Genomic DNA, 22,179 nt, shown 5'->3' with positions numbered 1-22,179 from the left:
ACCTCTCAGTGCTCGCAAAAAAACATAGAAATCACTTAATCTAAGCTCTCTAGATGGACACTGAGATTCAGAGAGGTCACACGGTTCAACAGAACCAAGACTTCTGACTCCAAGTTTAATATTCCTTCCCTATAAAGCTATAAACCCTTCATCTACCCATTTCTAAACAGTCAATATATCAAAGATATTTTCGAATTAGGTATTGAAGATCAAATTAGCCAATATTTGAAGAAGGGAATTGGAGAATATGGTTCACAACTCTAAATAACTGAAAATTAACTGAAGAGATAAGAAAATTACTACAACAAGCACAGGCAAGCATATGTTAGGGTCAGAATTACCTATCCAGTGTCTCCCAGAACCGTAAGAAAACTGGTCTATCCAAATGACGTTTGTGATAGCTCAGTTCTAACACTGTTACATCCCATTTCTGCACGTTTGGATCTAGACGAACTTCATCATACTTGAGATGGAACGCTTTAACTAAATGGGGGATGGAGAGACAAACAAGGTTTCACATTCAAAGTAGTATTAAAATTATAAGAACACTTTACAGAATAAAACACCAATATTAACCAGAAAACTAAAACAAAGAAATTTCAGTATTTCTTCTATCAACTGACACAACATTGTTCATCAAGTGATTTTTTAAGCAAATGCTATATACTGTAGTATCCTCAAAAATGTTCAAGAAATGCTTAGAGATAGTTTATACATGCCAGCCACTGAGGACTGAAATGAGTAAATCTAAGATAAAACGTTTTTGGAACAGTAAAAGAGAGTAAGAAAAAAACCTATCCAAATACAGTACAAAAGAAGCTACCACAGAACAATAAAAGAATACCTTTACCCAGATCATGAATTCATAAAAGGCAGGCTAACCGAAAGCGTAAAGGTCAGGTAAGAATTAAGCAAGCACAGGGAAGTGAGCCAGACACCAGAAGGAGCATGCCCAACAGAACATGATTTAATCTAGGAACTGAAAAAGTAAATGTAAGAGAACTGGACCACTCAAGGTAATACAGGAAAGGGTAAGAGACAGTAAAACAACAGAGGTTTGGAACAATGCTGGACTAGCCCGTATGAAAGTTCGTCTTTTAAGCGACATGGGGAATTCATTACAAAAGGTTTAGAAGGTTTAGTAAACACTAACAATACAATTTAGTAATCTAGTGGATAAAAAGATGTGTTTCTTCAATAGGGTAGAAGATACAGTTTATAAGAAAACTGGAAAATTAATGCTCTACCCTCTGAGAATAAAAGGACTTCTAGAGCCAAGCTACAGAAAATGTTCCCATTATTAACTTCTATAAGCCAGGAATTTCTAACAAGAATAAATGCTTTCCCTTAACATATTATCAGTTTAATATAATTCAAAAGATGATCTGGGAGATGAACAGGAAATGATGAAGAGGGGGACCAGAGGCGCGGTGCAGTGAGTTAAAGCCCTGGCCTGCAGCGCCGGCATCCCATATGGGCACCAGTTCGAGTCCCAGGTGCTCCACTTTCCATCCAGCTCCCTGCTAATGCACCTGGGAAAGCAATAGAGGATGGCCCAAGTCCTTGGGATCCAGCATCCACATGGGAGAAATGGAAGAAGCACCTAGCTTGTGGCTTTGGATTGGCTCAGTTCCGGCCATTACGGCCATTTGGGCAGTGAACTTCTCTTTCTGCAACTGTCTTTCAAGTTAAAAAAAAAAAAAAAAAAATCCATTCAAAGGTGTATCTAACATTCAGCAAGTGTCTACTACATAGCTTAAACAGCCTAGGTACTCAGAACACAGTAATGACCATCCTCAAGGTAATTGCTCAAAAGATAAATATACAATATTCTGGTGGTATAATTGCTACTGAGGAAAAATAAAGCAAGCTGTGGATATAATAAAAGTGTGTAGGGAGTTACTTTAGATAGGCTATTGAGGAAAAACTCAATGAGAAAGTTATCTAGAAATAGATAATGGGAAATGTTGTCTTGCAAAGACCTTGGAAACAAGTCTTTCAAATAAACAAATGAAACTTTCATTGTAGGCAATGGTCTTTATGTAGAATCTTCTCAGCTACTGTATAGGAAATCTGGATTTTATTTATTTTTTTTAAGATTTACTTATTTGAAGAGTTACACAGAGAGAGAAGGAGGCAGAGAGAGAGAGAGAGGTCTTCCATACGCTGGTTCACTCCCCAGTTGGCTACAATGGCCTGAGCTGTGCCGATTCGAAGCCAGGAGCCCGCTGGTTCACTCCCCAGTTGGCTACAATGGCCTGAGCTGTGCCGATTCGAAGCCAGGAGCCAGGAGCTTCTTCCGGGTCTTCCACATGGGTTCTTGGGCCATCTTCTACTGCTTTCCCAGGCCATAGCCGAGAGCTGGATTGGAAGAGGAGCAGCCAGGGCTAGAACTGGCGCCCATATGGGATGCCAGCACTACAGGCGGCAGCTTTATCTGCTATGCCACAGTGCCAGCCCTGGAAATCTGGGTTTTATTACAAATGTATTAAGAAGACATTGGGAAATTAAAGGAAGAAGGTGAAATGATATGGCTTTCATTTTTAAAAGGTAAATCCAGGTATTGATAACAGAATTGTTTTCTGTGATTATCCAGCTGAAGCATGCCAGCTAGTTTATTACTGTTTTTGCAATCAGTTTACATCAATGGAGCTTTTGTTTTGCATGTGTATTTGTAAAACACTTAGCTTTTTTCCCCTAAACGTCTTCTATTTTTTAACTACCATATTATTATTGTTATCATTACCATCACCTAGTATTAGAGGTTTCTGAAGAGAAAACAACTGATTTGGTAAAACTTTTTGATAGCTTCTTTACGGAGTACCTGTTCTATAAGAATATTCAAATTCAACTCTTGATGGAAATTTAAAATGAGTAATTTATGAGGTATACAATTTACCTAGAGGTTAAGAGGCCTGCATTCCATATCAAAATGCCTACGTTCAATTCCTGGCTCCAGCTCATGATTCCAGCTTCCTGCTAATGCAGATATGCTGGGAGGCATGAAAAATTCAAGGAGTTTGCTCCTTCTACTCACATGGATTAAATTCCTAGCTCTTGACTTTGGGCTGTCCCACTCCCCGTCACTGTGGACATTTGGGGAATGAACCAGCAGATAGGTACTCTCCCACTTTCTGTCTATCAAATTACAAAAGAGTAATAACAACTTGTGCCCAGAAAGAAAGTTATTTCTAAATTATTTGCTTTTAGAACTTTCTTTGTAGAATACAAATTATTCATTTTTAATTTGTTATATTAACTTATTAACCGGGCTATGTGTTATATAGAGCTCAAAAAACTTATTTTCAGCCAGCGCCGTGGCTCACTAGGCTAGTCCTCTGCCTGCAGCGCCGGCACACCAAGTTCTAGTCCTGGTTGGGGCGCCGGATTCTGTTCCGGTTGCTCCTCTTCCAATCCAGCTCTCTGCTGTGGCCCGGGTGCTTGGGCCCTGCACCCGCATGGGAGACCAGGAGGAAGCACCTGGCTCCTGGCTTTGGAACAGCGCAGCGTGCCAGCTGTAGCGGCCATTTGAGGGGTGAACCAATGGAAGGAAGACCTTTCTTTCTGTCTCTTTCTCTCACTGTCTAACTCTGCCTGTCCAAAAAAAAAAAAAAAAACTTATTTTCACAATACTATTTATATGCATGAAAAATATTTAACAGATTTGCTTTAAATCATTCTTTTTACACATATTTCAGCTTAAGCCACTTTGTACAACACCAGCATCCCATACAGGCACTGGTTCATGTCCTGGCTGCTCCACTTCTGAATTCAGCTCCCTGCTCAAAGTCTGGGAAAAGCAGTGGAAGATGGACCCACGTGTCTGGGCCCCTGCAACCCATGTCGGAGACCTGGGTGAATTTCCTGGCTCTTGGCTCAGCCCTGACCATTGCAGCCATCTAGGGAGTGAACAAGCAAATCAAAGATCTTAGTATCTCTTTCTCTCCCCCTATGCAGCTCTTTCAAATTAAATAAATAAATATTTTTTTAAAAAAAGGTTACCTGAAGTCAAAGTCCTATAATCTCCTTTAATAATGTCCATGGCTTTAATTGGTGTCTACCAGCATAGACAAATTTGTAAACTACAGCTGGGATATCAGAATTCAAAAAGTTTAAGTCATGACAAAGAAACACAGGAAGGTTTATGTCAACAGCCAAAGTATTTGCATGAAGCAATGATGTCAAGCAAACTTAATTAACATATTATACAACATCTTTCTATTAAGAAAAGGAATTAAAGATTGTAAGCCTCTGAAAATACAACAGAAGAAGCTGTTTGGTGGTATAACAAATACTAATGTAAAATATTCACACAATTCAGAATTACTCTTTTTGGCAAACTTCATGAATCCTTAAAGCACTGGGGCAGGAGAGGGGGGGAGTGGCAAACAAAGGAAATTAAATACAAGAGGTGCCCTATTGAATAATATTTAGATACAATGCAGACAAATAACAATATAGAATACTGTTAAAAGAAATTTCTCAGCAGAAACAACCAAGAATTGAAAGAAATCAATACTAAAAAATCTTGATCAAAAATCTATAGTCACTTCAGATATAAAGAGTCACATCTAGTTAGAAATTCAAACTTCTCATTATAATTTTGAAAATATTTCATGAGTATCATGCAATTCAAGATTTATTATATTCTCTAAAACTTTGTACTTTATTATCATAATTATGCAATATAATAGAAAACACAATATTTTTATATAACCCTATGCTACATAGAAGCTATCATTTTCATATGTGTTCTAAGTGGGAAAAGGGCAGGATACCAGAAGGAAAGGGAGCTAAGAGCTCACAAGATAAAACACTTCTAAGTTTCTGGCTTGGAGAAATTACAGAAAAAAAATTAATTGAGGACAAGAAATGGTTTGAGAATGAGGAAGAGTCTGACAACCAACTCCATTAGGAACTGGGTGAATCTGATGTACCAATGGAGTATCATGGAGAAATCATCTGGTAGTTGGAGAGATAGCAGTCACAGAATATAAAGACAGAGAAACAACCTTTAGAATAAGAAAATACAGATGCTAAAAGTGAAAGCCACTAGATCTTGAGAAAGCATTCTGAATTAAGGGGGAAGAGAAATGGGAAAATATAGCTTTATTAGCTAGACAGAGGGAATGCAAGGGAATGCATGATACAGAGTAGCAAGTAGATGGAAAAGAACTTTAAAAAAGAAATGAAATCAATGGAATCCAATTCTGAAAAGGGGTCAAAAGCATCCAATACTTGGTCACTGGTGACTTCGGTAAGAACAGTTTTAGTGGAGAGCAAAACACAGGCTACAGTGGACTGAGAATTGAACAGGAAGTGAGTTAGTGGAGACAATTCTTTCCAAAGAGTTGTCAAAGGGAAGGAGAGTAGCCACAGGGAAAGGACAAGGTCAAGGGTAAAAGTTTTGCTTTCTTGTTCTCAGATGGAAGGGCCAGGAGCATTTATAAATGCTCTCAGAAAGGAGCCAGAGAAAGGAAAGCTGAGGAAGAAAGAACACCTCACTGAAGAAAATCACTGACAGCTTGAAGACATTCTAATCCTTTTTGTTACAATACCATTCAATAATCCACTCAAGTTCAATACTTTTCAGATACATGAAACACATCAATTATGTTTACCTGCATTAAAATTGCCCTTCTATCGATCCTTGTATATTTTTAACTGCTGCTCCTCCGCACGCGGAGGAGCCGCACCGGACCGGGCGCTTGTTGTTCCCTTTCTTTACAAGTCCTTTCTATAGTAAAGTAAGAATAAGTAAACAGCAAACTCCCAAAGCAAGAATGAGTAGAGAGAAATGAGAAAGAACGAAGTAACGAACTTCCCCGCGAACTCTCCAACGCACTCTCCAACCAACCCACACCACCATGCCGTCTCTCTCCTCCTATATAGTCCTCTCCACCAATCCCAACTCGGCTGCCCACACGCCGAGCACGCCGCTCTCCTCCAATCAGGAGCAGCTCCTGCAGCTTGTCAAGTTGGTGAGAGGCAGCTGGGTAGAAGCTGTTTACTTCTCTCCCAGCGCCATATTGTGGGAGAGCAGATGCATAGAATAAATCTTAATTCCAGTAACAGTATAGTCCGAATTGCTCCCCACAGATCCCCCTTTCTTTTTATTTTTTGGCGTTGATACGCGCCTGTGTAAAGTTCAGTGTGATCTTCATGCTATTGACTCTTGTTTGTCGTGCTACTTCAGAGTTTGTTGAAAAATGTCCCGTATTCCAAAGATCCCGGGGATTGGTTATTCATTGTTTTCTTCCTCAAATGGAGTTTTCTTCTTCTAGATCTTCTGCTGGCAGGTTTATCAACCGAATTCTTCTCTCAGGGGTCCATATTGGTTGTGCCGCACCCTGTGGAAAAAAACAAACGGCGCCTCGTACTCTTCTGAGTAAGGGGAACGGGCCTTTCCATTGGTTGTCCTGTAAATCCTTCCACATTACCCACTGTATTGATTCCTTATCAACTGATTGAGTATGCATTTCTGCAGGTGTTTTACCGTTCTTTTTCTTGTTCAAAAAATTAATTGTATAAAGAGCTAGGGCCAAGACATCCTTGTTGGATGTGGCCATTTCCCCTATTCCCCCTTTTTGTTTAATTATTAAATTTTTTAAATATAAGTGAGCGCGTTCTACCACAGCTTGCCCTTGTGGATTGTATGGAATACCGGTAATATGGGAGATTCCGAATTCTTTCAAAAATGCAGCAAAACGCTTTGATGTATACGCTGGGCCGTTATCCGTTTTGATCACATGAGGAACTCCCCAGGCTGCAAAAGCCTGCAAGCAGTGTTGGATTACTTGTTGTACTCCTTCTTTATTCATGGCTGTGGCCATAATTACACCTGAGTATGTATCTACAGTGACGTGAACACAGCTTTGTCGCCCAAAAGAGGGGATATGTGTAACGTCCATCTGCCAGATATGTCCTGGTTTAAGGCCACGGGGATTGGCTCCCGCAGGAATCTTTGGAACTATGGTAACAACGCACTTTTCACAGGATCTAATGATATCTTCTGCTTGCTTGCGGGGAATATTAAATTTAAAACTTAAAGTGTGGGTGTTAACATGCCATTTAGAGTGATATTCTTTAGCTTGTTCCAAAGCGGTGCATGCAAGCAAGAATCTTGAATAGTGATCTGCCATCATGTTTCCTCGAGTAAGTGGGCCAGGTAAATTAGAATGAGCTCTTATGTGGCCTATGTAAATAGCATGCTCTCTTTGATTTAATAACCCCTGAATTTCACTTAGATAAGAATAGACTGAGGAGGATTTAAGAATAAGGCACTGTGTAGCGAGCATCTGAACTGCATTCACCACATATGCACTATCAGACAAAATATTCATGGGTGCACTCTCTCTGCGTAATACTGTTGCGATAATAGCTAATTCTGCATGTTGTGGAGAAGGGGATGCTGTTAAAACGAAATATCGTTGATTGTTAAATATAGCTGCTCCTGTTCCGCCTTTAGCTCCATCCGTAAATACGGTAACTGCCCCTTGAATTGGATCCCTTCGCACCTTCTGCACCCGTTTTATTGAAACCTGTGTGCAGAAGTTAACAAATGGATGGCGAGGGTAGTGATTGTCAATCTCTATTTGTAGAATGAGAACTATGTATGCCCATTGCCAGCATTCCCTTGTAAAGGCTTCTACTGCCTCTTGAGCAAAGGGAACTACACATCGCTTTGGAGTCTTCCCCGCCATTTCTGTCGCCTTTTTTATTGCTGTTAATATTAAATCGGCCACCGCAATGCCTTGGGTGTATAGTACACGCGGTGCATGTGAATGTGGGTATACAAACAACAAGGGTCCTCCTTGCCAAATGACTGCGAAGGGATACAGCTGTTCCATAAAAATTAATATTTCTAGGGCTTGTTGTGGATCACATCTTTCCATCTGCATTGCTTTAATTTGTTTTTCAATTTTCTGTAACGCCAAGCGGGCTTCTATTGTCAATCTACGAGGGGAATCAAGCTGGGCATCTCCTTCTAAAATATTGAATAATGGCATCATATCTTCGGTAGTTAATTTACAATAGGGCCTCAACCAATTTAAATTGCCACATAATTTTTGGAAGTCATTAAGGGTCTGTAACCCATCTATTGCAATTTCAAATTCTAATGGGGTTACCTTTTCAGAAGTTACTTTAAGTCCTAAGTACTGTACTACTTCCCCTTTTTGTATTTTCTCTGGCGCTACTTGTAACCCAACTTTTTCCAAATATAATAGCAGCAGCTTATATGCTTCCATTAGGTGACTTTCACTTTCGGCCGTTATTAACAAGTCATCCATGTAGTGTAAAATTTGTACCTTTGGGCACTGTTGTCGAACCGGCTCTACTGCCTGGTCAACATATAGCTGGCATATGGCAGGACTGTTGGTCATTCCTTGGGGAAGCACCTTCCATTCATATCTTTTGTCGGGACCTTGATGATTAATGGAAGGTACGGTGAAAGCAAACCTCTGAGTGTCTTGTTCATGTAGAGGTATGCTAAAAAAGCAGTCCTTTAGATCGAGTACTATTAGTGGCCAATGCTTTGGGATCATAGTAGGAACCGGGAGTCCGGGTTGCAATGCCCCCATGGGTTGCATCTGCTGATTAACAGCCCGTAAATCATGCAACAACCGGTATTTCCCTGATTTTTTCTTTATCACGAATATTGGCGTATTCCATGGGGAGGTTGATGGTTGCAAATGGCCTGCCTCTAATTGTTGTGATACTATATCATTTACCGCAGCCAACTTTTCCTGGGTAAGGGGCCACTGTGGTATCCACTTTGGCTTGTTGTCCAGCCATGACAATGGCAGCGGCTGCATCTCAGTGGCCCCCACGAAAAACCCGTGTCCTGTCTTTTAAAATCGCCTATGGGCTGGGCTAGGTCCCTTCTGCCTTCTCTGGAGCCTAATCCTCTCTCCTGATATCCCTTTTTATACATAATACGCCGTCCTGTAGAACTCTCCAATTGATCCTCATTTGTTAACGTCAGTCCCAATTGTTCTAAAATGTCTCTTCCCCATAATGTGATGGGGAGTGCACTAACATAAGGTTGCACATTTCCCTTGTTCCCTTCTTGATCCTGCCAATGAAGCACCTGAGCACTCCTTGATGGTGTCATGGCCGCACCTAGGCCTACTAAAGTATTATCTCCTGGCTGAAGGGGCCATGACTTCGGCCAATCATTTTCCGAAATTATACTTACATCCGCACCTGTGTCTAGCAGGCCCTGAATTGACTTTCCTCTAATGGTTAAGGTCCACAGAGGTCGATCTGCTAGAGATAGGGACAAGGCTGCAAATTTCTCCCCTTGGGGTCCATTAACATCCTGCGCTCCAATCATGATCAGTATTTGAGCCACAGGTTCTTCTGGTTTGATTTGAATAATACCCTTTGTAGATTGTATTAGCACTTTTAACTTATCACAAGGTAATTGAATGACTCCGGTGATGACCATTAGGCCTCTCAAAGCATTTGTTTCTTTTCCTACGATTATTCCAAGTCCGTTATGCTCCGCTGAAATTGTTTCTGCCCTCACCTCTATGGCTTGTGGCCCCATTTGAGGTGTCAGTACCGAATATTCGGTGGCTCGTAACTCTGCGCGGTAAATATTTGGTTTTGGGACCGTGGCACCCACCGATTGTTTTGGCCCCGGGGTGCAGGGGCCCACATTCCGTTTTTTTGCTGTTGACCATATACACCTGATCTTCTTATGGGGCCCGGCTCATTTGGCATCCTCTGGGGATTGCCTGCGCTGTTTATTTTAAAGTAACATTCACTGACCCAATGATTTCCTCTTCTACAGCGTGGGCAAAGGCCTGGTCTTCTCGAGTTCTCTATGCCCTGCCGATCTCGGGCTGGAAATCTGGCCCTACATTCCCTCATTAGATGCCCTTCTCGACCACATCTAAAGCATATACGTCCCCTCATGTTCTGTCTGAATTGTCGGGTTACTGCTACTGCAGCATGTGATCCAGAAACTACATCATCCATGACATCCCTACAGATTTTCAAAAAGGTAGGGATGTCCTTATGCTGCCATGGTCTAAGAGCTTCCCGACATGTTTTATTGGCCTGCTCATACGCCAATCTTTTGACTAAGGGCATTGCTTCTTCCACGGTTTCGAAAATGTTTCCTGCTGCTTCCATTAATCGGTTCACGAAATCAGCGTAAGGCTCAGTAGGGCCCTGTACTATCTTAGTTAGGCTGTGTCTTACTTCTCCTTTTCTGGGTATCACCTTCCAGGCTCTTCTTACTATTTCTCGCACCTGTAAGAGGACAGCTGTTGGTAATCGGGCCTGCTCATCGGGACTGGCAAATCGCCCTTCTCCATTTAACATTTCCTCATCCCATGCTTGATTCCCTGTTTGATAGTTCTGCTTTGAATATTCTCGCGCAAATTCTTTATAGGCAGCTAGCCACAAGAGGAAGTCACCCCCGCCTAACACCGCCTTTACTAAGTTTCTCCAATCCTCAGGTATTAGGCCTTGCTGCCCGATGTTATCAAGGATTGCCTGAGTGTAACTTGCATGGGGCCCATACAATTGTACTGATTGCTGCAACTCTTTAAGTAATTTATGGTCAAGAGGCGTCCATCCCCTGTTTCCCTGTGGATCCTGAATTACAGGAAACACCTGGCCTGGTTCCTGGTACTGCTCCCAAGCAGGTTTTCTATAAACAGCTCCCCTTTGCTTGTTTTCGGTTCTTGGCCTTTCTAGCTCCTCCTGCATACCTACTCCCTCCATCACTCCTTCTTCCTCCCACTCTTCAATCTCATGGGGAAAAAAGGGGCTTTTCTTTACAGGAGGAAACTTTGGTAGTACCAATGGGCGATACCGGGGTGGTGATTCATCCTTTATGGTTGAATTTGCCAGCCTTGTATGGCCAGGCATCTCTCTCGGGGGCGAGGTTCCCTCCTCAGCTTCCTTCTCCCCCCCATAAGCTTCCTGGCTCTCTAAATCCTTCTTTGATTTTCTTCTCACTTGTTCGTTACAATAGTTGCTCGCCTGGCTGCCCTGCCATAATTCTTCCTGCATTTCACTCCCCTCATTAAGCAACAACTCGATCCCTTCCGTGGGGTTCTGAAGCACCTGATCAACGAGTTGCCACAGCTTCAGCACTTCTATCGGTTCCCCAGCCTCGCGCATTTTCCGTCCCACCTGCCTCCACTGCTGTGGAAACCAGGGGGACGTCTCTACGATTGCTCTTACGAATGCATGAATTTTCCTCCCCCCTCGTTTCCCTTGCTTAGAGGAAAAGCTGCGACGAGGTGGGGAGTAGGAAGAGAGAGAGAGAGAAACCATATTTAGCCCATAGATGATCTTTAGGGAGAAACAGAGGATGGTGCCCAGGAGGAGGAAGAGGTAGCCAGTGGGCAAAGAGTAGCCAAAGAACTCCATTGTCTGTACCGTCTGTGACATGTTGGAGCAGTGAGCGTAATGGAAGACTGAGTCTCCCAGACGTTCCCAGTTAATACCTCCTTCCTAGCTTCTAATTTTCTTCCCCCGCGGCTTTTTTCCTAGGTTCTGACTAGCTTTTCACCGGCACTCTTTCCGTCCGGCCTTCCCCTAGGCTCTTTGCTAGTCTCTCTCTCCAGTAATTTCCCACTTCTTCCCGGTCTTTCCCTCCTAGGTTTCCTATCCGAGTCACGGCACCACTTGCTGCTCCTCCGCACGCGGAGGAGCCGCACCGGACCGGGCGCTTGTTGTTCCCTTTCTTTACAAGTCCTTTCTATAGTAAAGTAAGAATAAGTAAACAGCAAACTCCCAAAGCAAGAATGAGTAGAGAGAAATGAGAAAGAACGAAGTAACGAACTTCCCCGCGAACTCTCCAACGCACTCTCCAACCAACCCACACCACCATGCCGTCTCTCTCCTCCTATATAGTCCTCTCCACCAATCCCAACTCGGCTGCCCACACGCCGAGCACGCCGCTCTCCTCCAATCAGGAGCAGCTCCTGCAGCTTGTCAAGTTGGTGAGAGGCAGCTGGGTAGAAGCTGTTTACTTCTCTCCCAGCGCCATATTGTGGGAGAGCAGATGCATAGAATAAATCTTAATTCCAGTAACAGTATAGTCCGAATTGCTCCCCACATTAACTTTCTGTTTATGAACTGTTTGTGGATCATTTAAGTTTTAGAAGTAATAAAGAATCATCAATATCAGTAAAATTAGAATTCATTTTTAAAAATGAGAAGGTGAAAAGACAACAAGTGGTTAGGACCTTCAAGCTTCAGCAGTATCTATTGAAAATAGTACACTGTTAGGAAAAACTGGGTTGTTAAAATCCTGGCTGCTCTACTTCCCATCCAGCTCCCAGCTAATGTGTCTGAGAAAGCAATGGAGAAGGGCTCAAGTGCTTGGGAGACCCAGATGAAGTTCCTGGCTCCTAGCTTTGGCCTGGTCCAGCCCTGGTCCTTGCAGCCATCTGGGGAGTAAACCAGCGGATGAAGATCTCTCTCATCTCTCCTTCTAACTCCACCTTTCAAATAAATAAATAAAGATCTCCCATCAAAACTCTGGCAAAACTGCCCATTGTTTAGGGTGAGGAACAAGCAAGAATACTGTGCTAGCAGAAAAGATCTCCCTGGTGGAGCTTTTCCAGGCATTTTTCTGCCAAACCTTTTGCTAACTTTCTCAAAGCACTCTCCCAGTAAGTAGATGTTATTATTCTTTGACCCTCCAGAAAGTCAATAAGCAAAAAGCAATGCATATCCCAAAAACCTGTTGCCATGCCCTTGGTTCTTGACTGGTTTGCTTTTGCTGTGATGGCCCCACTTCCAGCTCTTGGTAGACAGTACTCTGACTGTGCTGTCTTCAGAATTATGATGGTAAAGTCATATTTCTTCCAAGAAATGCTTCAGGATCTCAGTCCTATTTGTTTAAAATTTTCCACTGAGAGCTCTGCTCTTGTCTGCAGTTGACAAGCATGCAACAGTTTTGACATCCATCAAGCGGAAAAGTTTGCTCCACTTTAATTTTTCAGTCAGAGTGGTGTCAGCAGAACCAGCAGAGATGTTTGTGCTGTTGGCAATTGTTGCTGTTGTTAATCACTGGTATTCTTGAATTAGGACACAAAGAAGATCAAACTTTTTCTTCACAAATCAGTGTGGATGGTCTGCAGCTTTGAGCTTTATCTCCTACACCACCCTGTCTCTTAAATCAAGTAATCCATTTGTAAACTGCTGATTTCTTTGGGCTTTGTCTCCATAAACTTTTATAAGCAGAGGCTTCCCCATTCTTCCACGTAGGCATCATCAATTTGATGCTTGTTTTTGCTTCCATTTTAAAATAATTCACGTTGCTCTAACAGGAGCTCGTTTCAAACTGATGTTTTATCCTCCTCAGTGTCTTAAGCTAGATCTTGTTCAGACATGTTGTAATAAGTTAGAATGAGTTTACTTTGGTGAAAAAAATCTTAAAATCCATGCATACTTTTTTCATAATATGGATTTCCATAAACTTCTTTCAAAAATTATTGGAGGTACACACACACACACACACACACACACACGAGAGAGAGAGAGAGAGAGAAACATGCATACCTGCATGTGCAATCCCATCAGCCGGTTCACCCGCCACCTGCTCAGAGTGTTCTTGGTTATGCCATTCCAATGCCAGGAGCTAAAAGTCTCCCATGAAGGTGGCAGAAAAGCAACTACCTAACCATTTACCACTGCCTCTCAGTGTCTGCATTAGCAGGAAGCTGAAGTCAAAAGACAGAGCCAGGGCCGGTGCCGCGGCTCACTTGGCTAATCCTCTGCCTGTGGCGCCAGCACCCCGGGGTTCTACTCCCAGATGGGGCGTCGGTTCTGTCCTGGTTGCTCCTCTTCCAGTCCAGCTCTCTGCTGTGGCCCAGGAGGGCAGTGGAGGATGGCCCAAGTGCTTGGGCCCTGCACCTGCATGGGAGACCAGGAGGAAGCACCTGGCTCCTGGCTTTGGATTGGCGCAGCATGCTGGCTGCAGCAGCCATTTGGGGGGTGAACCAACAGAAGGAAGACCTTTCTCTCTGTCTCTCTCACTGTCTAACTCTACCTGTCAAAAAAAAAAAAAAAAAAAAAAAAAGGACAGAGCCAGGAACTGAATCCAGATACTACAATGTGTTCTGCCCCTTCAGAACTTTTTTGAAGGCCACCATATTTAATAAAAATATGAGCCACATGAAATAATCCTTTAAACAGGTATGTGCCTGTAAGTCCTCTGTGCTGAAGCCAAAATGATGAGTGAGGCAAAAAAGGCATCTTTTCAAAGTGGAACTTACACTATAAGAATGTAAAAGCTAGGTGAGGTCAAGCAATAATTAAGTGCTACCAAGAAAATAAAACCGCTTAGAGCGCAATTAAAATGAAGTGCAGTGTATTTCAAATAGGACCGTTTACTGAGATCTGAATGAAATAAGAAATGCAATGATACACAATCATTTATTAAGATGATGGGATAGGAGCCAGCACTGTGGCGCAGCAGGTTAACGCCCTGGCCTGAAGTGCCAGCAACAAATATGGGTGCCGGTTCGAGACCCAGATGCTCCACTTCCATAGCAGCAGCTCTCTGCTATGGCCTGGGAAAACAGTAGAAGATGGCGCAAGTCCTTGGGCCCCTGAACCTGTGTGGGAGACCCAGAAGAAGCTGCTGGCTCCTGCTTTCTGATCGGCGCAGCTCCAGCCATTGCAGCCAATTGGGGAGTGAACAAGTGGATGGTCTCTCTCTGTGTAACTCTGACTGTCAAATAAATAAATAAATCTTTAACCAAAAAAAAAAAAAAAAAAAAAGAGAGAGATGATGGGATAGCTGGTAAATACATATGGCACTATAACATACAGATGCATCATCTACTCAGCCAAAGTCAATCCAGTTAAAAACTGGCAGTCCACTGTAATGAAAACATGTGGATATGCAGCAGTATTAATGATTTTTTAGTGACCAAAAAATAGTGCTATTGTATAGGCAATAATTGCTTTTAGATAAAACTACACAGAAAATATTGTACAATTTCAAAGGTTTTCAAACAAATACAGAGCTAAAAAGTTAACATTAAGTAAGTTGCATAAGAGTGATACTTTAAAATACTTTAAAATACAATCAAAGATGGCTCATTCTTTTAAAGTAACAACACTTAGTGTAGATAAGCATTAGAAGAAATAAAATCTTACTTTTAGCGAATATATCAACCGGTGATCCATCAGGCAAAAGCCATGGCCAACCTTTGAACTGCCAAGCAGGACCCTGTACAAAAACTGCTACGACCCGGTCCCTGCAAAGAGATGAGGGATGAAGAGAGGGTGGTGGGAAGCGCGTCTCAGTCCTAAGCTTCAGTTACTGGAAATCCCTAAGAAAAGGGTCTCCGACCAACCCTCTTAGGAGGTGAATACAGTAAATACACTACCTTAACTTTCCAATATATCAGCGTTTAGAGCGCATTAATACTGCTGTACTTCCCATACATTTGTTTTTGTACCCAAGCTTTTTAATATAACTGTATATACAATAATTCTGTGTGACTGATTTAGTCCTTTTGCTTTCCCTCCAATGAGAATAGCTGCTCACCCATTAACTGAAAAAGATGGTTTCACAGGAGAAAAATTTTAAATTCAAACACATCTTAAATATTTTATTTTTCTATGCCCTCATATTTCATGATTTTGTACAACATTCCATTAAACTGAGAATCTGTAAATAGTGCAATACACAGTTCAAGACTACAACTAAAGAGGAGGGAACAAAGCATTAACAATATGGTTTATATTAGTAACACACAGTGAGTATTTACTATTGAAGGCATTCTATATTACATATATCAACAAACCATCTTCATTCAAAGAACTCAAGAAACTCAACAACAAAACAATCCAGTTAAGAAATGGATAAAGGACATGATCAGGCATTTTTCAAACGATGAAATACAAATGGCCAACAGACACATGAAAAAAAAAAACAAGAAAGAAAAAAAGGCTCAGAAAACTGCAATGAGGTTTCACCTCAATCCAGTTACAATAGCTATCATCCAAAGATCAAAAAACAATAGCCGGCGCCACGGCTCACTAGGCTAATCCTCCGCCTTGCGGCACCGGCACACCGGGTTCTAGTCCCAGTCGGGGCACCGGATTCTGTCCCGGTTGCCCCTCTTCCAGGCCAGCCCTCTGCTGTGGCCCGGGAGTGCAGTGGAGGATGGCCCAAGTGCTTGGGCCCTGCACCCCATGGGAGACCAGGAGAAGTACCTGGCTCCTGTCTTCGGATCAGCGCAGTGCACCGGCTGCAGCGGCCATTGGAGGGTGAACCAATGGCAAAAGGAAGACCTTTCTCTCTGTTTCTCTCTCTCACTGTCCACTCTGCCTGTCAAAAAATTAAAATAAATAAAATAAATTTAAAAAAAAATAAATGATGGCAAGGATGTGAGGTAAAAAGGTACCCTAATCCACTGTTAGTGGGAATGTAAACTGGTACAACCATTATTGAAGACAGTATGGAGATTCCTCAGAGATCTGAATATATATCTACCATGTAAGATCTAGCCACCCCATTCCTGGGAATTTACTCAAGTGAAATGAAATCAGCATGTGAGTTATTTGTGCCCCCATGTTTGCTGCAGTTCAACTGACAATAGATAAGATATGGAATCAACCCAGATGTCCATCAACTAATATCTAGATAAAGAAAATGTGGTATTTGTACACACACACACAACACCATGAAATACTACTCAGCCATAAAAATTAATGAAATTCTTTTACAAAGAAATGGATGTAAATGGAAACCACTATGCTTAGTGAAATAAGCCTGTCTCAAAACTACCAATATCCCATTTTTTCTCTGATAAGTGGCAGTTAATACTGAATACAAAAGAATGTACAGGGATAAAATGGACATTCTGGAATATGATTGTTGTTCTAAGCTCTTGTTTATACTCTTGCGGAACAGTTGTCTTCCTTCTTTTATTTGTTGAATATTGTGATTAGTGGCAAATTAAGCCTCTGAATATAGAGTGGATTAAAATTATGTCTTTGCAAAAACTGATGAAGAGAGAGGAGGGATGGAGAGGGTGAGGGGCTGGTGGTGAACAGGGGAGTGAGAGAAGTGTGGTTGTCTTCTTGGAACTGTACGTATGGGAGTGCATGAAATCAGCTCTCTTTATATTAATAATAATAATAATAATAATAATAAAAGCTTGAAAAAAAAATCCATTGAGATGACTATTATACAGCTCCATTTAGCAGATGAGGACACAGAAGTAAATGGGCACACTAGAGAATAGTCCACACGTGAGAAAGGGAGAAAGGAGGGAAAGGGAGAGAAGGCAGGAAGACAGGAGAATGAATCCTGGTCCTGGGTACTGGATAGGCTCCTGTTCCTGCTGTGGGATTAATAACAACAGCCATCTCAGTGTTACCATGACAACCATTCTGACCTGGAAATTCTCTGAAAGGGTGTTGGGAATGTCTAAAGCCTTGCAGGCCACATTTTGATAACCACGGCAAGAGACAAATACTCTATATTAAACCAGGGTTATCTTTTATTCAAATGAAGATCTATAGAAACTATCGAAGTTATCATAAAAGACTATCAGTTTAAAATTCTTAGTCTGCTTAAGTCTTTGAAGGTAAAATGTGAAAGTTTAGCAAACTAAAAAGAATTTGCTGGATAGAGGTTATCTAGCTCCTACTTTGGTCTCACAATGGCAGGGGAACAGAATAATGTTTCTTGCCATTAATTTTTTTTGTTTTTTGACAGGCAGAGTTAGACAGTGAGAGAGAGAGAGAGAGAGACAGAGAGAGAAAGGTCTTCCTTTTTCCATTGGTTCACCACCCCAGTGGCCACTACCGCCGGCGCACCGCCGATCCGAAGCCAGGAGCCAGGTGCTTCCTCCTGGTCTCCCATGTAGGTTCAGGGCCCAAGGACCTGGGCCATCCTCCACTGCCCTCCCGGGCCACAGCAGAGAGCTGGACTGGAAGAGGGGCAACCAGGACAGAATCCAGCGCCCCAACCGGGACCAGAACCGGGGATGCCAGCGCCACAGGCAGAGGCTTAGCCTAGTGAGCAGCGGCGTGGCCTGCCATCAATGGCCACTGCGGCCGGCACACCACGCTGACCCAAAGGCAGGAGCCAGGTGCTTCTCCTGGTCTCCCATGGGGTGCAGGGCCCAAGCACTTGGGCCATCCTCCACTGCACTCCCTGGCCACAGCAGAGAGCTGGCCCGGAAGAGGAGCAACCGGGACAGAATCCGGCGCCCCAACCGGGACCAGAACCTGGTGTGCCGGCGCCGCTAGGCGGAGGATTAGCCTAGTGAGCCGCGGCGCCGGCCCCCACCATTAATTCTTGAAAAGGATAATTAAAATGAAAGAGCAAAGCCATGTGACACCAAGGGCTACCGGTCCTAGCACATATTCATCAGCAATATTTTACAGCACACTGATGGCACTTGCACTCTGCATTATCACTCTGTACAAATAGTTGCAAATATAAATGGTGTAACTTTTCTACTTGGCTTGCAACATCATATCTGAAGCTCTCATATTATTCACTTGATACACATTACTCAAAGTATCTGCTAGGTATCAGGAAGAATTATAACAAAAGGAGCTTTTATTCTTTAGTGAATTTATAAAATATTAACATTCTTAATGACTTGACTTCTTAATGTCTGAAAAGTAATGAGTAATTCAAAGGTAAATTTCATATCACACACCATGTTATATTCTCTGTATCAGAGATATGTGGACTTGGAATTTTTACTCCAACCCAGATCAATGAAACAACTTAAAGACAATGCAAATGAATGAATTTATAGGTACCTCATACTATAAAGTTTAGTATTTTTTAAAAGAACATTTTAATGCAATAAAAGAGCTGTATCAGGGCCAGCATTGTAGCCAGCACATTGTGGGTTATTCCTCCACCTGCAACACCGCCAACCCACATGGGTGCTGCCTGAAGTTCTAGCTGCTCCACTTCTGATCCAACTCCCTGCTACTGCACCTAGCAAAAGAGCATATAATGGCTCAAGTACTCGTGCCCCTGCCACCCATGTTGGGGACCAGGATGAAGTTCCAGGCTCCTGCTCATGGTCTGGACCAGCCCCAGCTATTGCAGCCATTTGGGGAGCAAACTAACAAATGGAAGACTAACTCTGCCTTTCAAATAAATAAATAATTCTTAAAAAAATAAATAAGAGCTGTATCATGATATAAAAACTAATCATAACAAGTTTTATTTAATTCTTCCATTATAATTAAAATAATTGTCATTACTATTATTTCTTACCAGAAAACCTGAATTCTGCTAATCAAAAAACTAAAATACATTAAAGTAACATTAGTCCACTTGTTCTATTCTCTTTTTTTATTTCTTTTTAGGTAGAGAGATAGAGAGAGAGAGAATTTTCCATCTGCTGGTTCACTACCCAAATGGCTTCAATGGCCAAGGCTGAGCCAGACCAAAGCCAGAAGCCAGGCACCTCTTTCCAGATCTCCCAGGTGGGTGCAGGGAGCTGGATTCAAAATGGAGCAGTCAGGCCACTGTCCGGAGCACATATGGGATGCTGGCACCGCAGGTGCAGGCTCAACCTCTACACCACAGCACTGGCCCCAACCTGTTCTGTTCTAAAAGCTCATCTGGAACAAATGAACAAGTGGAAATAATTTTTTACTCTAATTTCTTCACAAGTTATGGTGCTGTTTCTTTTAAGCAAAATATAATGTTTGGGTGTTACTAGAATGTTAACAATGGTGATAACACATTAGATTCACACACATTAACCTAGTTTTCAGAGATACTTTCTATTTAGAACCCATGATAAAATCTGATACATCTTCAATAAAATTAACAGTAAAGAAAAAGTAATTAATTTTAAACCAATAAAAGCCATCTTACCAATCTTGAGGCATAAGTTTAAGGGGCTGGTCTACGACTCTATAAGGTACTGTGACACTAATTGCAGTGCCTCCTGGTTGCATTTGGTCTTTTCTTCTCTGTATTAGTGTTTCATTTTCTCGTTGACATCCCTGTTTCTTCTTTTCATCCGATGGGACAAATCTGAGAAAATGGAGTTAAGAGACAGTCAAATGTACTAAACATGATGAAAATGGAAAACAACTTTTATCACAAAGTGATACTAATTTTTAGTCACAGTTTTTTAACACATGGTGATAGGGATGGTCTTTCTCATACCAACTTCACAATTGAAGAAAAATTTAAAATTTCCATATCATTTAAAAATTTACCACAGATAATTACTTGCTCCTTATGGATTTATTTATCAATCAAGTTACAATTTTTATAGTTTGCTTTAAAAAAAATAAAAATTCACAAACCCAACTGGTATCGACTGCAGACTTGCTGTTTGGTGTATGGGGTGAGATGCCCACATATTATTTATAAAAAAGAGAAAGAAAATGTCAAATGTAACATTAGCAGTTGGGGTTTTGTAAATATTGAAGATTTGAAAGTCAGAGTACAGAGAGGGGGTTAAAGACAGAGAGATCTTCCATTCACTGGTTCACTCTCCAAATGGCAGAGTCAGGCAGAAGTCAGGAACCAGGAGCTTCTGCTGGGTCTCCCACATGGGTAGCAGGTGCTGAAGCACTCATGCCCCTTTCCATTGCTTTTCCCATACCATTAGCAAAGAGCTGGATCAGATGTGGAGCAGCCAGAACATGAACCAGTGCCTATAGGGGACATCAACATCACAGGCAGTGGCTATACCCACCATGCCACAGTGCCAACCACTAGCACTCTGAAGGATGAAACGTATTTTTAAAACTCAATATATGTAACTTGGAAACTGACCTCTAATATAAAAGCATTACGAAAGTACTTCAAGTAAACAGTAAGTCTAATTCATTGCCCTTTAAGTTGCATCATACATGGGGACGTACAAAACACAGTTTCCTACCCTTGTGAACTTCTGTTCTAGATACATAAAATAAAGGGATCTCACTTTCCAAAAGAAAGATGCTTTGCTTTAACTTATCTCTATCCATCAATACCCAGATGGAGTTAAATGTTTAAATTCCTAGGTATAATACTGCAACTTCCTCTTCTCTGGCTTGTGATATTTTAATATGATGTGAAAGTATAAAACTATATAAAATTACTTACAAACTTTTATAAAGATGAAAGAACTGCAAGATACAAATGAGTGACATATTATAATAACCAACTAATAAAGTCTGTTAAACCCCTAATTCCATTCCTGATGTGTCACAGCCAGCGCTACACAGAATCTGCATGTTGACACATTGGTTGCTCCATGTGCTATCAAAGTGACTTATGTAGTTTTTTATTTAATCACAGTCCTAGGATTTTTCAAGGCCCAGTAGTTTAATTTTTTATTGTATTTAAGTATTCTCTTGAAAAAGTAGCCTTCTGTTAGCAGTAAAAGAGGTCTTATTTCAAAATGCTTTTCAGCCTGGATCTTACCTGATAATTTAAGGACTGATTTTATGACCTTCTCTCCTAGAGCACCCTAAAAAGACCAGTGGGGGCCGGCGCCATGCTCACTTGGTTAATCCTCTGCCTGTGGCACCGGATTCTAGTCCCAGTTGCTCCTCTTCCAGTCCAGCTCTCTGCTGTGGCCCGGGAAGGCAGTGGAGGATGGCCCCAGTGCTTGGGCCCTGCACCCCATGGGAGACCAGGAAGAAACACCTGGGTCCTGGCTTCGGATCAGCGCTGCGCCGGCCGTAGCGGCCAACTGGGGAGTAAACCAACAGAAGGAAGACCTTTCTCCCTGTCTCTCTCTCTCTCACTAACTCTATCTGTCAAATAAATGACAATAAAAAGACCAGGGTTCCCCATCCAGCCAAAATCTCTTTCACTTGTTCACTCTACTGTAACTTCATCAGAATTTCCATACAAACCAGAGCCTTCACCTGGATGGAACTGGGTATTTCTCCTGATACAGACTGCACTACCTTCACGTCATCTCAGGAACACCCTCACCTACTGCAATCTTTCTTTTTAAGTTTCCATAAAGCACTTGGTTGTTGCAAGAATATATTGAATTTGAGGTCATTTCTCCAACAAGGAAGAATTCACAAATATCATGAATTTATGCTTCATTTCAGTGTATTTCTATACATGCAATAACATTTTTATTGGCATAAAATTTACAGAGTGAAATGCACAAATGAGTCCTGAGAAATGCATACCCAGTTTAAGCTTCATTCCAATCAGAGGGTTAAGCCGCCCAGCCTGTG

At 41.9% G+C, this 22,179-nt stretch overlaps 1 protein-coding gene across 4 annotated transcripts in view; it reads right to left on the bottom strand.

Annotated features, from left to right (window-relative positions):
- CDC73 (cell division cycle 73) overlaps positions 1-22,179 on the bottom strand; it is a 141,417-nt gene that overhangs the window by 4,600 nt on the left and 114,638 nt on the right. For 2 of the 4 annotated variants that reach the window (XR_016219483.1, XM_002717688.6), the window contains 3 exons: positions 19,856-20,017; positions 15,142-15,242; positions 342-483 (listed from right to left, as the gene is read on the bottom strand). Coding sequence is in view for 3 of the 4 variants with exons in the window: in XM_002717688.6 (XP_002717734.1) it covers positions 342-483; positions 15,142-15,242; positions 19,856-20,017 (405 nt within the window). In the remaining variant the exon portion in view is untranslated. Of the gene's footprint in view, positions 1-341; positions 484-14,393; positions 14,732-15,141; positions 15,243-19,855; positions 20,018-22,179 lie in introns of those variants that run through there. The other 2 variants (XM_070054912.2, XM_089312022.1) reach the window with 1 other exon arrangement.

The sequence above is a fragment of the Oryctolagus cuniculus genome, chromosome 13, assembly GCF_051225735.1.
Source record: "Oryctolagus cuniculus isolate XC-2025 breed Fujian yellow rabbit chromosome 13, ASM5122573v1, whole genome shotgun sequence".
NCBI lineage: Eukaryota > Metazoa > Chordata > Mammalia > Lagomorpha > Leporidae > Oryctolagus > Oryctolagus cuniculus.
This window is presented reverse-complemented; position numbering and strand designations above follow the sequence as displayed.